Source organism: Triticum dicoccoides, chromosome 3B (genome assembly GCF_002162155.2).
Source record: "Triticum dicoccoides isolate Atlit2015 ecotype Zavitan chromosome 3B, WEW_v2.0, whole genome shotgun sequence".
NCBI lineage: Eukaryota > Viridiplantae > Streptophyta > Magnoliopsida > Poales > Poaceae > Triticum > Triticum dicoccoides.
In genome coordinates, this window is record NC_041385.1 from 172395409 (window position 1) to 172412422 (window position 17014).

The 17014-nt window shown below is 42.7% G+C and overlaps 2 protein-coding genes across 4 annotated transcripts in view; both read left to right on the forward strand.

Moving 5' to 3' along the window:
• The window catches only part of LOC119275390 (histone-lysine N-methyltransferase ATX4-like), an 8650-nt gene extending 6316 nt beyond the window's left edge, over window positions 1-2334 (forward strand). For 2 of the 3 annotated variants that reach the window (XM_037556209.1, XM_037556207.1), the window contains exons 16-22: window positions 364-450; window positions 537-596; window positions 672-761; window positions 1245-1331; window positions 1545-1619; window positions 1702-1802; window positions 1913-2334. In XM_037556209.1, the coding sequence (XP_037412106.1) occupies window positions 364-450; window positions 537-596; window positions 672-761; window positions 1245-1331; window positions 1545-1619; window positions 1702-1802; window positions 1913-2003 (591 nt within the window). In that variant the 3' untranslated portion in view covers window positions 2004-2334. The remainder of the gene's footprint in view (window positions 1-363; window positions 451-536; window positions 597-671; window positions 762-1244; window positions 1332-1544; window positions 1620-1701; window positions 1803-1912) is intronic. The other variant, XM_037556208.1, reaches the window with a different exon arrangement.
• Window positions 2335-2525: 191 nt separating this feature from the next.
• Window positions 2526-11121, forward strand: LOC119275391 (ABC transporter D family member 2, chloroplastic-like). The gene is made up of 10 exons (XM_037556210.1): window positions 2526-3002; window positions 3476-3662; window positions 4007-4074; window positions 4666-4992; window positions 5104-5268; window positions 6789-7017; window positions 7136-7380; window positions 7472-7793; window positions 10061-10332; window positions 10497-11121. The coding sequence occupies exons 1-10, from the start codon at window positions 2745-2747 to the stop codon at window positions 10689-10691; spliced, it is 2268 nt and encodes a 755-aa protein (XP_037412107.1). The 5' UTR covers window positions 2526-2744; the 3' UTR covers window positions 10692-11121.
• Window positions 11122-17014: the final 5893 nt, after the last annotated feature.

Sequence of the window (17014 nt, forward strand, 5' to 3'; positions counted from 1 at the left end):
TATTGTCACACGATATAAGAAAAGACAGTGCCGAATGTGTACATGCATAAATCTCTAAGAGATCATACATACTATTCATTCCTACTAATCTTTTGGACCTTACCTTGTGACAATTTTTGTTGCTAGTTCATTTATACTTATTCGGACCATTTTTACATTTTTCCTGTATAATTTCTTTGCCCTTTGTGTGTGCGTGTTCGTGTGTGTTGATTCTGAAAATTGCAGCAGCACTGTTTTGCGTGACATACTGTTATGCCCAACTTAGGTTAATGTTAAATGCAAGTGATGTTAACACCTGTGTAGTTTTAATTTCTGTTAGTTTTGTCAGCAAGTCCTTAGTACTAAGTTATCTGTGTTTTCCAGAAACAACAAGGAGAGGCAGTTGCCCATCGAATAATGGGACCCCGACACCACTCTCAGGATTTGATTGAGGCTTTGAACATGTACATGGTAATTGCCTGGTCCTGAGCATCACCACTCTTTTTTTTTTTACATTTGAATGCTAGAAACATTTATGCATCTTATTCCCTTGTCAGCAGGACCAGAAGGACGACCGACCTTTTGCTACGTTCAAAGAAAGGCTTCAATATTTACAGGTTTACTTTCTGAACGATTGTGGTTCTTAAAAGGCTGTATGAGCAAACCAATAAACATATGTTTGATTATTTCAGAGAACTGAGAATAAGAGGGTCTCTTGTGGTCGATCTGGAGTACATGGATGGGGGCTCTTTGCTGTTACGAAAATTCAGGAGGGGCAAATGGTAATCACCGCAGACATTTTCTTCTTCTTCAACAGTGCTCATAGTAACTACATTATCAAGCACATGCACTGACATACCATTAGTCTGGTCACAAAGCATAATTTAACAGCTACATGTAGCATTTATGGCAGCAATTTGATTAAATGTGCACTGTCTAGATTACAGCAGATAACTTTTGGTTGCTTGATCTCCAATTGGTGAATATACGTGGTTGCATTGAATTATCTCCAACTAATGAATATAATTGGCTGCAATGCTTTATCTCCAATTCATAGATGTAATTGGTTTGTTGTGCATAATTATAGGCATATATACATGTTGAATCGTCAGCATGAACATTTTTAGTACATTTTCTGTCTCACACTAGAGTTCAAAATTTTACCATGAAAATGCTTATGCCTATGTTATTGAAGCACTTATTTAAATACATCCCATTTGTGAGGGATCTGTTATTAATTTGTCAGCTAACCAAACTTGTGCCAGGTGATTGAATATCGTGGGGACCAAGTCAGACGTAGTGTTGCTGATTTGAGGGAAGCACGATATCACAAGGAAAATAAAGACTGCTACGTGAGTTATTTTTATGCTTTCCTTTTTGTATTGTTTTAGTTGGTTCTCTACTTTCAATTATAACGGTTTAACTGGTGTTACTAATCACCGCCATGCAATTTTTTCTTGATGACAATTTGATTAAGTGTAGAACCAACTAGAATTATCACATAAAAACTGTAGTTTGATGTTCTGACGTTGTGATTTTTTTTTTTGCGTTTTGTGCTGCTGCAGCTGTTCAAAATAAGCGAAGATGTCGTGATTGATGCTACGGAGAGAGGAAACATCGCCCGTATAATTAACCACTCGGTAAACCTTCATCATGCTCTCACACCTGCTGCATCTTCTTGAACCAACGAAATGGCAACCAATATACTCGTTGCGTTTGCAGTGCATGCCTAACTGCTACGCGAGGATCGTGAGCGTTGGCGACAACAAGAGCCAGATAATTCTGATTGCCAGGAGAGATGTTTCAGCTGGAGAAGAACTGACGTACTGCTTCATAACCCCTCTCTCTATTCAGTCGCGTTGAGAGTGTACACGACAACCTGCAACCAGTTGATCTTCTTTCTGACCCCTCTGCTTCTTGCTCTGATGCGCAGGTATGACTACAAATTTGACCCGGACGAGTCGGAGGATCGCAAGGTTCCCTGCCTGTGTAAAGCTCCTAACTGCCGTGGATACATGAACTGAAGTGCTCACAAGGACTAACCAACCCCAATTACAGTGGCGAAGCGCCACATTCCCAGATTCATCCAGATTCTTTCATCATCTTGTGCATGGCCGTCAGCATGCAACCTGTCTGTGTTATTTTTTTAGTCACAGGATTTTGCTAGATAGCGAGGTAGGGCTTCCCAGGCTAGATAAAAGAAAAACAGAACTGGCAGGCACAGCCAGAGCCAGCCAGGCATTGTAAATTCTTCATTGCTGTAATAAATTGATGCTTTCTTCTCTATGAGAAAAAGAAAAGAAGATAAAAGAAAAGGAATCCAAAAGGAAAGAAAATGTCCAGTTGTTGGTGCAATACCATTTCGTGTGACATCTCAGATGTTGAGAAGAGTTTATTTAGTTAATTAATCTTCTCTGTTACCACTGCTGCTGCGTTATGTACGTGCTATATTTCTGTTTTCAGAAGATAGGATGCGTGTGGTGCTGCCGCCACCTCCCCGGCATGTCGTCGTCCCGGAGGTGGGCATGGTCGTTCGGGTGGCTGCAGCTGGGCCACTATCCCTGGGTGGCCAGAATGTCAGTGACCCCTCCGTCTCTCCCGCTGGTGGACTCGAAGCAGCGTGAACCGTAACGTCTCTGCTCCGCCAGTACCGCCTCCCACCTCCGCCGCCGTGGTCCACGACGGGCACGAGCATCTCCGGCCTCGTCGAGGTGTCGGCGTCTCACGGGGAGAGAAGAAAGGATTTTAAAAAGTGGGCGAGGAAGATGCATTTACTCGTCGTGCCCACGTGCTGCCTCTCCTCCACTTCGCCTCATCCGCAACTACCAAAGCTTCCGCGGCCGCTGCCTCGCAGCCTCGGGCACTCCGCGTCGCCGCGCTTCGGCGTCCCCTTCCGCCGGGCCGTGGTGCCCCCCGCCATGCGCCGCCGCGGGCGACGGAGGGCGGCGGCCCCTCCCCCGGCCGCCGCTGCCGCAGGAGAGGCCTCCAGCGACTCCCCTGGTCCTCCAGGAGGCGAGGACAAGGTGATTATGGCTTAGCAACTACCAGTATGGTTTTACTTTGCAGTTCCTACTACTTTTCCGTTCCGGCTTCTGAGCTTTTGGTTTCTACTCCCTCCGTTCCAAAATAGATGACCCAACCTTGTACTAAAGTTAGTACAAAGTTGAGTCATCTATTTTGGAAAGGAGGGAGTACTTAGTAGCTTAATAACAGCTTCAGCGTCCTGCCGCATTGTTAGATTTTGCAATAGCCATACACTCACACAGGGGTTCGCAGTTCAGCGGGTGGATTCGGAGCGATGGGACTATAGCACAATTCAGGAAACCGACCATAAGATCCAGTACAATCTGCATTGTTTTAGCCGTCCATAAGCAAAGTGCCAGTTTGGCTGCCTTGCTATTATGATGTCACTCTGCAAATGCTGGTGCCTCTTGTGCTGGTTTATTGTTTGTTGCGTTGCTAATGAGTGCACATTTCCTTCATCTCATGCTGATAGAGAGCTGGTACAGACCTCAAAACGCTAGCTAGAAGATTCTGGAAAGTTGCCGCGCCTTACTGGTGGTCAGAGGATAAGGCCCAAGCAAGGCTGCAGCTTGCTGGTGTATTTGCGCTCACGCTGGCGACTACAGGGATCAGCGTTGGATTCAACTTTCTGGGCCGTGATTTCTACAACGCCCTCGCCGGTATGTTTCGTCTTCCGTTAAAACTGTTACGAACTGGTAGATTAAATGTTAGTGTTCTGAAATGAAAATTAGGATGGCCAGTGCACGTGATAAAGATTAGGGGGCAGGAGAGGAAGGGATTAATTCTTTTAGTCACACATAAAAATTCTCAAGCTTATTTATAAAGAGGACATGTCTCAGTTGAATCTTTGGGTGTCATCTGCAATGTCCAAAGTAGACAAGAAGTTATGTTTCAGCCTTCAGTATGGGTGTAACCGAAGGTGTCATTTCATATAATTCAAAGTGGATGCGCATCATCTTCTCTTTTTACTGGCTAACACATATTTAGTGGTGTCTATTTCAAGACAAGGACCAGGAACAATTTACGAAGCAACTGCTGTACTACTTGGGAGGTTTCGCTGTAGGAGTTCCGGTGAGCATATTGCTGCCCTTTTTTAGGTATTGCTCTTCAAGATGCTATTTGTAGCACCTTGACATGAATAGTGATAATATCGGATGATGTTACCTTATGAGTAATCTTTTCTCCATCAGTGCACTATCCTGTTTAACAATCTATGACTAGTATTTACAGAGGGGACATAACTGCGGTTTTCTGTGTTAAGTGTCAGTGGTTTGTATATCATGATAGATATTCCTTCCAGGGTTGTCTAGAACCACAATGTTTATATTTCTAGCTGTTTAAGAGGCTGTAGCTAAATTTATTGTTGACGTTTTACCTAAAATCTACCTGGTTATCTTTCCCATTTAGCGAAAGGTCCCGGACTCCCAGTAAAAGTACTAGACAATTGAACATTTGATCTCTGCACTAGCGGACTAAAGCTGCAAGGATCTTACTCTTGCTACTGGTTCCCAGAAGTGTCTGGAATTGCTATGCTCCTATTAGCATTCATCATTAGGAACTGTATTCGTTACTTTGCTTCTCATGGTTCAGATTCACCAACTAGTGTACCTCATAATAGACTTATGTTCTGATTTGCAATCTCCTGCTTGCACTGCTATACAGTTCTTTGTCTTGAGGGACTATGCAAGAGAAACCCTCTCTTTAAGATGGCGATCTTGGATGACAAGTTATTACATGAAGCGCTACTTTAAGAACAGAACATTCTACAAGATTCAGTCTCAATCACTAATAGACAATCCAGACCAGCGGATCAATGATGATCTAAGTGCATTTACTGGAACTGCGCTTGCATTTTCCCTGACACTTCTCAACGCTGTCGTGGATTTGGTATCATTCAGCAATATCCTTTATGGAATCTATCCGCCATTATTCGTTGTTCTTATTGTTTATTCTCTTGGAGGGACCGCTATTAGTGTCTTCCTTGGTAAGGTAAGGCTTTTACCAGCGTTATTTATCTATAACTTGAATCAAAATAGATATAATTGTTCACATTCTTTCATTATTCATGTAACTAATAGTTGGTCATGCTTGTGTTGACAGAGTTTGGTCAACTTGAACTTCATGCAAGAAAAGAAAGAAGCTGATTTCCGTTACGGGCTTGTCCGTGTTAGAGAAAATGCTGAATCAATTGCCTTTTACGGCGGTGAGGAAAATGAATTGCAACTTCTGTTGGATAGGTTCAGGAGGGCTTACCAAAACCTAAGTGTAAGCATTGCTTATATACCCTGTCTATCGCCTTATATTCCCTTTTGTTTTGCTCCACTTTCCTTGTTTGTTCCGACATTACGAAAGCCACCGTTGGGTCATTTATCAGTAGGTAAGCCTGCTAAGCAGTGGATGGAGCAGAGTGGCGAGCTTGCAATAAACAACAAGCACCCAACAGCTTGTTTGTTTTCAGCACTTATTTATATTTTGTAAAATAATTTTATGATATTTGGATGGGTTTCTCTCAAAATCTTTGGCCTTTTATTTATAATGCATTTCACCAGAAAGCAAAACGCCAGTGGTTTCTAGATCAAGCTTTGCTTGTCTTTGATAATCCTGTAAACTGCTAATCATATTAGTGAATCATGTTGGGTGTAGTTTTATAACATCCAGTGCTGATTTTATGATCTCCTAAAAGATTGTTAACTATGATGATAACTGTGGCAGGTGAAATAAAGTATTACTCCCTCCATTAAAAAATATAAGATGTTTTGGATATTTCAATATGGACTACATACGGACTGAAATGAGTGAACAGACACACTAAAACGTGTCTATATACATCCGATTCAGAAAAAAGTTAGAACACCTTATACTCCATTTGTGAACGGAGGGAGTACTTTTCTAGAACACACTGAAAGGGTGTATATGTTTGCATTGGAAGAAATGTCGAGAAGACTCAGAAGATACAACGCCACAGGTGATGATGACCCAAAACATGACCAAAAGCCTAACAACCAACTATGAAAACTGCAGCCTGAAGCTGCCACAAAGCCATGCATAAGAGCCCGAGCCAAAATTCTGACCGGGAACGTAGTAGATGGTTGTGCGTGCCATTGGCTTCGTAGTGCCAACTAACTTCCAGATCTTTGCTTCGTCCAAGATCTGCTCCACCAACACGTTGCGGTGTCGCCATAATCTCAGCGTCAGCAAGATCGGCGAGCGAGATAAAATGTCATCATAGCTAGAAAAGCATGTTGAATGCCTAGAACTTTGTCTCTCTGGATGTGGTATACATAGGTTACGTTTCACATTAATATGCTGCTTTATACGTTTACAGTAAATTTATCAATACTACATATTCTTATCATGCCGTAGTAAAATGTTGGTATTACATACACAGTCATAATCTTCTACTGCCACTGTACTAAAATATACCGCACCTAGTAACCACATCCTTTTTTGTAGTTTTCTTTGTTGGGGGTTATTTGTGCAAAAGTGCGGGGCCAGGTGTCCTTCAGTGCTTCTTAGGTGTGTGTACATGTCTTGTAACCTAGACTTTGACAAGAATGGAACATGTATACTTCTGAAAAAAAGTGTCCAAAGTAAGATGATTTCCGGATCCCAAAAGAAAGTGCTTTTATATTTATACTCTCGTGAGGGAATTCACTACCATTCTTGAAAACAGGCACCCTGCGTCAGCTTTGCTCTCTATATACTTCTATCTTCAACTAGAAAATTGTGATACAATTTATATTTGCGAATGGTCTGATGTTTGACATTGTTTGTTATCTTTGCAGGAATTACTGATAGCATCCCGAAATCTGGAGTTCTTCACCAATGGTTACCGATATTTAATTCAAATCTTGCCAGCTGCAGTTGTTGCTCCAATGTTTTTTGCAGGAAAGATCGAGTTTGGAGTGATAAACCAATCGGTGTCTGCTTTCAATCACATCCTCAGTGATTTTTCTCTCATTGTTTTCCAGTTTCAGTCAATTAGTGCATTCTCAGCTGTCATTGATCGTTTAGGTAACACCTCTCTCTCTCTCTCTCTCTCTCTGTGTGTGTGTGTGTGTGTGTGTGTGTGTGTGTGTGTGTACCACTTGCTAAGGTACCTAGGTTAACCTAATCGAACTTTAAACTACAGGTGAATTTGATGATCTATTGGGTGAAAATGAGTCTTCTCTGTCACCCCAACGTGATAGTATTGATGGGATCAACATTTCTTTCAAGAGCGGCAGTCCTTCTGTTCTTAGTTCTAATGGCTCACAAATGCAATCTGATCCATGCATAGTTCTAGAGATTTGTGATTTGACATTGTTAACACCCAGGGGCGGAAATATTCTTATTACTGACTTCAATATGGAATTAAAAGACAAGGACCACCTACTGGTATGTTGTGTCTTTAGTTAGTTGTACAATCAGCAACATAAATAGTACTGCTGACATCAGGCTGATATGGTGATCTCATTTTTAATTTAAGGTGATGGGGCCCAGCGGCTGTGGGAAGACCTCGTTGCTGCGTGCTTTTGCTGGCCTTTGGACTAGTGGCACTGGGAATATCATATACCATGCCAGAGATTCTAGGCAGCTTCAGACAGCAAATTTAGTTTCTAATGAGCCATCCAACATGAAGCCAGAGGGTGAAGAACTACTACAAAGTTCCAAGCAGAGAAGAGATAATGGCATATTTTTTGTCCCACAAAGACCATATATGGTTTTGGGAACTCTTCGTCAGCAATTGCTCTATCCTACATGGACTGCAAATATACATCAGGCACCAACTAATGATGCTCAAAGCAAAGGTAATTTGTTTCATTGGGAGGTATTGAGTACAAAATATCATCTAGGTGCAAACCACATCAGTTTGGATGTTGAGTCAACATGGAAATTCTGAACGAACTGTATAACGGTAATCTGAAAAGTAACTAACACATGAAAGATCGTGTCCAAATTTATTTTGTTAGTACAAGAAGAGAAATGAGTAAGAGGTGAAAATATTATTGCTCAAATCATCAAACCATTTCTTTGTTTTGTTTCTCCCAACATGAATTTGTTTTTGAATAAGAATACATAGGTAGATACCTAATATGATCATTGTAGTATATAACTTCCAATTTTGTTGAATGGCCAAGTATTTATTCATTAGTTTTGAGTCTTTGGCACTGATAAATCAGCGAACCAGAGAAGTACATAGCGAGTTACGAAACCCAGCTAGTAGAGAAGTGAAAAAAATACATGAAGACATCAAGGAAAGTCTGGTCTGTCATGCAGGGCATCCCCTTTAGGCGCAGGAGAGCCACACAAGGGGTCACAACACCAGTAGATGTAGGCAGTAATGGCTAAAGGAAAGGATTAGTCGTATCCTTTTCGCTTGGCAGGATTTTATCGTTTACAAGTCTAGTTTGTTACTCCCTCCATTCCAGAATACTTGTTGTGGTTCTAGTTCATGACAAGTATTTTGGAATGGAGGGATTATATTCCAAGTTTGTTTGGATTATATAATGGTCACCTCCAATCTCCTATCAATCAGGCAATAAACCAATATACTATCCTTCACGTTACTTCTCCCCTGCCTTTGCTGTGCGACAGCCCCTCCCCGGTTGGCGTTGCGCCGCAAAGGTCCAGGGTTTCGGCCTCTTACTTCCCATAGCTACCATCTCCGCTCTAATCCTCCCACAAATCACCAACCACGTGACAGGTCAGTCCTGAGTCCAGCCGAGCACAACGTTTCTTTCTGAATGCTTATGCGTCACTCGGTGCACCTTTAACTTCAGAGTTTCTTTACATTGCCTTGCCACCACCGCAGCAGGAATGGTTATATGATCGAACACCTTGCGATTTCGAGCTAACCAAATAGTCCAATAAGCTGCAGTGATGAGGATAATCCAACCTGGTCACCTGTCCTGAATCAGCTCATTTCTTTGGGCGGTATAGACGTCTCTAGGATCAAATGCTCATGCAAGGTCAATCCCAAGCTTCTCTCTCTCAAAAAAGGTCAATCCCAAGCTGCAAAACATTTTTCATACATTGATAGAAAAGTGAAGCAGTTTCACTGCTTGCACATCCAAAAGGACACTTATCATCATCAATAACCCCCTGCCTTTAATTCATTGCTTTACCAGCAGTCGATCAAATATTTCTTCTTTCTTAGGTGCCACGAATGTCCAAATTGTGGAAAGTCTGGGTTCTGAATCCCACCCAAAATAGAGAAACGATAAAGGTTACTGCCTGAAAATGTTTGGGAGGTCTCCTTGATCAGGCACAGAGCTTGCCAGATGTTAACTATGCAGAAGTTGCATCAGAGCCGATAATTCATCTAATCTCAAAAAAGAAAAGAAAAATGGAGCAGTTAATTCATCAGTGGCCCATTGAGAGGTTATATATCGTTTGGGAATAGCAATTCCTGATCTCAGTCATTAGGTTGGAGAGCATGAGAAAAGAGGGCACGGAAATGCAAATGTCGAGGACCATTATTAGTCCATGTTTCTGTAACTGTAACACCTTGGTCCAGTTTGCCTCATGTGTTTGGTTAATTTGGTAGCAGTTCGATTAATCCAACATGGAGAATTTTGACGATTTCAAAGTCTTAAGACAGCACAGAAATGCAACAGAACCAAGCCTAGTACCTCCAGGTTAACCATTTTGAATCACTTGTGGATGAAAGTCCAAGTGAGTTACCATATGCATCAGTGATCCATTACGTGGTGGTGTTGGCTTATGCTCTAAATGAGAAGTATTATGGCGTTTAAACTAACGTAATTCAACAAAATCCAGGCATTGGAAAAGTTCTAGGAGTAGTACCATGGGATGGTTCTGAAATTTAGCAAGTTCATTTCAGTGTTAATGCAGAATAATTCCATCTAACAGAAGTAAAATGCAAGAATTTTAGTGGTTGCTTGTATTTTCCTTCTAATCTTGTAGTTGCATCATTCTGTTCCGATAGTGACGCAGGAGTACTACAGTTGTTTAAAGTTTGTTGTCAGATGCGGAACGAACCTATGATTATCTGCGGATTCTGAAACATTCATGTGCGACTGACCTAAGTTGTGCTATTTTTTATGAATACCAGCTCCTCTTTCCTTTCTGTCTGAAGTCTCCACGTCAGATGGAGTGGGTGCCAAGCCTGAGATGCCCTCAACTGATGAACTGATCCAAGTACTTGAGGTTGTTAGGCTGGGCTACATATTGCCACGTTTCAATGGCATGGATTCTGTCCATGATTGGGCCAGTGTTCTTTCGCTAGGGGAGCAGCAGCGTCTTGCATTTGCTCGGTTGTTGCTCGCAAAACCAACTCTGGTCCTACTGGACGAGTCCACAAGTGCACTAGATGATACAAATGAGGTAACAATCCATATAATGCTATTGCGCCTATCTTTACTCTTACGAGCTGCTTCCTGCAGCAAATTGCGAAGAAGGTTAATTCTAGAATTATCATCTATATATCTACTGAATTGCCCAAATAGTTTGACCTTAACACCATTTTAACTATTTCTGCTCTGGCACAGGTTCATTTATACAGTCAGATTGAAGCTGCAGGGATTACATATATAAGTGTGGGTCACCGGAAAACACTTCACAGGTTCCACAACAAGGTTTTGTACATTTCAAAGTCCGACTCAACAACTGGCAGCCTTCGTAATTGGGAGTTAAAGCCAACAGACCAGAAATCAATTGAAGAATCGTCCCCATTCGCTTCATAAGGACTTCAGCATGCGATCCAGTTTAGGCCCCTTTCTCAATTTTCTTATCCCACATTTAACCCACTATGGTAAATATTGATGCCCTACCAAGGATCCCATGCGCACCAGTTCACCGTTACAACTTACAAACTGAAGCTGGACTGTTGGAGAGGTTAATCTTACAGCTGGACTGACAAAATTGTGGCAGTGCTACTAACCAACCTGATAGCAGGATACATTCTAGGACCTGGAAAATATCTCACCTTTTTATTTATGTTTATACTTCATAGCTTAGAATGAAGTATAGCATTAGCATATGTTTATGTAATGTTGATATTGCGCGTGCTGTTACCAACCTTTTTGATTTTTATCTGAATTTGCTCTGTTGATTGATTTCACACTTGACGGTTGTGAAAATCTTCTATTTTTGATTTATTTCGTCGTCCTGCCATCTTGTTCTAGCAACTGTTAAGGAATCTCAGCTCAATAGAGTGATTTAGATCACGAGGAACAGTTTTGAGTATCGATTTTCAGCAACTGCCGCGTAGACCATTTTCTCTTTCTTGTATTCTCCAAGCAAGGAAAATTCACCAATAGTCTGGTCTGTGTGTTTTCTGAGTGCAGATCCCGGTCCGCCCTAACGTGCAAGTTCCGAGTACAATTTCGTATGGATCATAAGTTGTGTTGAAACTAATGCCACCGACCTCTGCAATCTGTAGATCATTTATTGCTACCTGAAACGACTTTTCTATGTACCACTGGCTAGCAGTAGTATAATCTTCATATTACAGTTTCACATACTACTACATATTACCCATGTATTTGTGCATTTATGTATTCTAGAAATCCCGTAGATGTATACCTGCCATAATATGCAATTTTCTAACATATATATCTTAACATGTTTACTGTGCATAATATGAAATAAATTTCCTTTAATCACAAAAGATGTACACATACTTTTCCTAATTCCTTTCATGCACATATGACCATACATTTGATTTTTTTTACAAGCACCCGTATTTATTTATTTTTACATCTTTTCTTCATTTTGTAGATAATTTTTGAAAATGTGAACTACATAAGCAATAGGCGTACACAACTTCCGATTTATGTGCACACATTTTAAAATATGCATTACGATTGAAGGAATCTCACGTAAGAAATTCACATGTTTTAAACAGGCTTTAAAGTTGCAAACGAGTAAAGTGAAATAGGGTTGGTTGTAGCGGGGGTAATGTACTTGAGCAGGCCCCTTATGCATCATGAACAGTAGCATGAGCATAATTTTGATAATACCTGCTCTCTGCTTCCAACAACACAAATGATAAATAGTTTTTTTTTTGCAAAGGTTGAATGATATCTGAAAGTATTTTGTGGAAGGAATATGTGAGTTGTTTCTACAGGAATGTTTTACATCATGTATTGAGTACCTATTTTTTGCGAAAAGGCCAAGGCCATGTACTAAAGCAAACCAATCCGTAAAAGTCCATTGTTACATAAACTGAAAACTGTGCACCTGTCCTTGGGGAAATTGACGCTCCTCCTGCACTCGCTGACCACGCGCTAGGAGCGAAGCTCCATGTCATCTCTGGACCTCCGAAACATCATCGAAGCTAGGGAAACATTGTTGACGCAATGATCGATAAGTTTCTAGTCAGAGCCGAAGGCGTCGATGACATCAAAAACAGATCGCCATCTCATAGAAGAAGGCAACGAAAAGGGTTGGACGACCACCCTAGATCCGGTCAGATAGATGCAGATCGACCTAACCCTACAAGCTCCCCGACGATGTCGAAGTTTGCTGAACATGGTCAGTCAGAGAAGGAGCCGTAGGACCAAGACACAAAGTGCCATGGTGCACTGTACCGAAAGATCCCTCTGAAGACCAACTGCATAAAACAAAGACACAACAAGATCAACCACTCCAGAAGAGCAGCGATCAGACGATCTTCCGTACTCCTCTACGCCGCTGTCGAGACCCTTGCCGGCGAGGTGGACTAGGATTCGGGAATACTTTATTCTGGATCTGCATGGTGCCGCCATCACCACCACAACGCTGCCGTCGGAGTGGCGGGCGAAGGTGGAGTGTATCCGTGGCCTTGTCGGGAAGGAGCGCTGGCGGCCATCTAGGGTTTTTGAAGAGGGGGAAGGAAAAACTAATATTTAGAGTACACGGAGCTTTGATCTACAAGAAGAAACATGGAAATAAGACAGAATAAAAAAGCAAAATGACATTTGTATTCTCGGTTCTTGAGTAGCCCCTCTTCCCTGGCGGCACTCTTGCCTCATGAAAAAGTACCATAATGTTGCCAATATTTGTTATTTGCTTCCAACAATATACTCCCTCCATTAAAGAATATAAAGTGTATTGATTCCCGTGCAAGTCAACCATTTGAATATTTAACCAAGATTATAGAATAAAATAATAACATCTGCGTTACCTAGTAGATAAAATATGAAACTACTTTTCATGATGGATCAAATGATATAAATTTCTTATTGTGAATGTTGATATATATTTTTAAAAACTCGGTCAAACTTGCATGACTTTAAAAAAATAAATACACCTTATATAAAGGAACGGAGGGAGTAAATGACAAAGGAAAACGTGAGATGCAAGTTGTTGTCGCTACAAGAACGTTTTACAAAGACCCACAAAAACCCCTTTTACAAAGATGGGAAAATAAATGCAAAATGATGTTTATATTCACGGTTCTTGAGTATTGTGATCATGTCTTGGATTCAACAAATACTCAGTGCTACTTGTTTATTCTTCATTATGTTGCCTCATTTCGATGGGAACTAGGGTTACATAAAACTACCTGTGCTAAATACTAAACGGAAAGCCGTAGAAATAACCTGCTGCATTTCTTAAAATGTGAAAACAATATTGGGACCAGAAGAGACAACCTCCTTGTAAGAAAATTACTCTTGGTAGAGAGGAGGCGGGATGGCAAATGAACAATCGCAAGCACCCAATAATACATTTCTAAAAAGTATAAAGACACACTGGTGGAAAAAGGGCCTTTGATCGCGGTTCGCAACTGCCATTAGTCGCGGTTGCGCAACCGCGACCAAATAGGCGCGACTAAAGGCCCCCCCCTTTAGTCGCGGTTGCTTAAGAACCGCGACTAAAGGCCCGTCCACGTGGGCGCGTCGGGGCGGAGGACCTTTAGTCGCGGTTCTTCTGGCCAACCGCGACTAAAGGCCGCCGCAGGTTTAGGGTTTTAGCCTCCCCCCCTAAACCTGTTTTCTGTTTAATTTGTATTGTTTTATTTCTTTTGTGCTTTATTTTAATTTTGAAGGAGTTTCACATATTCTACGGTACTACATACATGCATATGAATGTACAATTTCAAACAAATTTGAAATTAGAACCAAAAAGAATTCAAGAGGAATATACAATATATATTCAATATCATCGGATGACCATATACAATTTTGAACAAGTTTCCATACATAATTTAATGCATATAAAGTTCTACGTCCTCGTAATGGTGTTCTCCTTTAGGATGGAGGACTTTCCTCCTGAACCATCCAGCTAGTTCCTCTTGAAGTGGTCGGAAGCGAGCTTCTGGACTAAGCATCATCAGGAGGTTATTCCTCTGAGCATTGGTATCACTCGGAACCCGCTCAGAGGTGTATCTCCGGATAATCTCACAGACATAGTATCCACATAGATTGGTCCCCGCTGGCTGAATATCCCCACCATTCTTAGCCTTTGACCTTTTGAATTCTAGCTCTTTTTTGAATTCACCGACCTTTGTATCTACGAACCGTCTCCAAACCCTACGAGGCAAAGAAAATTAAATGAACAAGAGAGTTATTAGTTACTTGATATTAGGAAATGAACGAAATAGGCCGATCGATATAGAGCGCAAATGAATGAAAATAATTACTTCTGCAGCATTCTTCTCATGCCGCCCCAAAGCTTTGGATCCATATTCAGAGAGTCGTGGACGAGACATTCTGAGGTGTCAACTTTAATTACTAGCAGAATCCAGTGGAACCTGCGGACACGATACATGCACAATACGTCATGCATAACTCATCGATTAGCCGGCCACATACCATGCATGGAGTAAACAAAAGAGAATGTGCTCAAGACAGAAACACTCACCCAAAATGGTAAGGAAATAGAATATCACTTTTGAGTTCCTGCTTTGTAAGAAACTGCCACAGGTCTGCCTCCATATCGGCGGGGTGATGCTCCAACACATATCCATTAACGATGTGTGGGTCAATGAACCCAACATCATGGATGTTCCTTACTCTGTATTCCTTAATCTTCATTCTGCATGTATAATAGCGGACACAACAATATAGTTAGGACATATATATAGTGCAGGCAATATGAACGAGATGAGGTAGAAATAAATCACTTACAGAACGTAGCAACTGATGATAGATTTGTCGAGCTCGCGCAGATTGAAAAGCTGGAACAATTCACTCAGATGAATTTGTACATAGTAATGTTTGAAGTGATGCTCATATCTAACTTCCGCATAAATATATTCTTTGGCGTTTTTATTTTTTATGTAACCCTTGTACCATTTCAGCAGACCTTTCATTTGTGGAGGTAGATCCTCTTCCTGCGCAGGCTCGACGAGAGGCCCATTCTTCACATATGTAATTACTACCTCCTTCACTGGCGCCTCATCAAGGCCTAACAGTTCACGAAGAGTAATACCTAAGTTGGCCGCTTGTTCTCTGGCACTCGTTACAGTCAATCCATGTGCTGCCGCAGCTGCTATGATATCGGGGTCATCCGGACCGACGGCTTTCACTATAAGCGGGGCAATCAATTGTTTACTTTGTTCCCCGAGCTGGGCAACTCGTTTCCCGCTTTTTTTACTTTCTAATTCCGTTTTCTCGGCCTCCTCCAAGGCTTTGTTCTCCTGGTTCTCTGCCCGCTCTTTCTTCTCCTTCAACATGAGTGCCTGCCTACGAAGTTCATGTGCATAGTCGTCAGGCAGATTCTTCGCGGCTTGGGACGGTGTGCTCAAAAATGAATTAGCCCACTTCTTTTGCTCATCAGAAAATACTGGCTTGGGCTCGGGCTCTCTTTTCTTCTTGCAGTCCGCCTTCCATTTCTCATGATCAGCAGCCGCGGCCGCGGCAGTTTCCTCGGCACTACGTTCCCAAGGCCTTGTGGGGAGAGGCTTGAGTGATGGCTCCGGTACCTTTGTGGTCTTAGGTACATAAGGGTCCGGGTTAATAATCCAGGACTGCTTCTGCTTCTTTGCCGGAGGTGGATTGGGGGGCGGCGTCTGATCACCCGCCGGACGAGGACTGGGGGGCGGCGTATGATCACCCGCCGGACGTTGTGGACTGGGGGGCGTCGGCTGACGTGACGGAGGTGTAGGTGAACCGCCACCACCACCACCACCACCACCACCACCGCCACCGCCACCACCACCACCGTAGGGGGGTGGACTTGTTGTCCTTGGCGCCTCGCCTGGAAACTTGATAAACTTCTTTTGCCATAGAATGAAATGGCGCTTGACATCTCCAAGTCTTTTCTCCCCTTCAGGTGTAGCAATGTCAATCTCCAGGTCCTCAAACCCTTGGACTATGTCCTCCACCGTGACACGAGCATAGCCATCTTGAATGGGGTTGTTGTGGTGGAGTGCTCCAGGTAAACATGGTAAAGCACTGCCGATGGCTACCTTCATGGACATGTTCCCGATAGGATAATACAGATGACATTCTTTCATCTCCTTTATATCGTCCACGGGGTAGCGAGGAGGCTCCGGTGCAGTAATTTCGACCACCAGAGGCTCCGGTGCAGTAATTTCGATCGTCGGTGCATCTGCACCAGCCGGTGGGGCCTCCGTGGAAGCCACGCTGCTTCTCCGCTGCTGACTTCCGAGATCCGCTGGATGATCTTCATGCTGCGCCCGAGCTGCATCTCTTTCGGCTACTAGTACACTCACGGTTTTCTTCATCACATCCATTTCCGATGCCAACCGCGCCACAACATCTGCTTCCCGATCCATCTTTCTCTTCCGGCTTCTGTAACCGTACGGGTCATCGTTCTGGGGGAACCCTATTTTCCACGGAATGTGCCCCATGCCTCGTACACGTCCTCCGTGTTCAGGATTCCCGAGGGCTTTTGTCAGCGCGTCGTTCTCTCTGTTGAACTTGATCTTCCCCTCTTGAGCATCCCTCATTGCGTCAATAAGGGCTTGGGTGGGTTTAATTATTTTGCCCCGGTAAACACACTCCCCTGTCTCCGGGTTCAGCGTTCCCCCATGCCCGTACCGCCAGCTTTTGGCCCTTGGGTCCCATCCCTCCGTACCTGGACGGATTCCTCGCGCCCTCAGCTTGTTCTCCATCTT

What these genes read in the sequence shown, in the direction of transcription:
- LOC119275391 (XM_037556210.1), top strand. Translation starts at nt 2,745, where the DNA reads ATGCATTTACTCGTCGTGCCCACGTGCTGCCTCTCCTCCACTTCGCCT. An exon ending in GGGCTTACCAAAACCTAAGT is followed by an intron (nt 5,269 to 6,788) that starts GTAAGCATTGCT and finishes TTATCTTTGCAG; the next exon opens with GAATTACTGATAGCATCCCG. An exon ending in AAGACAAGGACCACCTACTG is followed by an intron (nt 7,381 to 7,471) that starts GTATGTTGTGTC and finishes TTTTAATTTAAG; the next exon opens with GTGATGGGGCCCAGCGGCTG.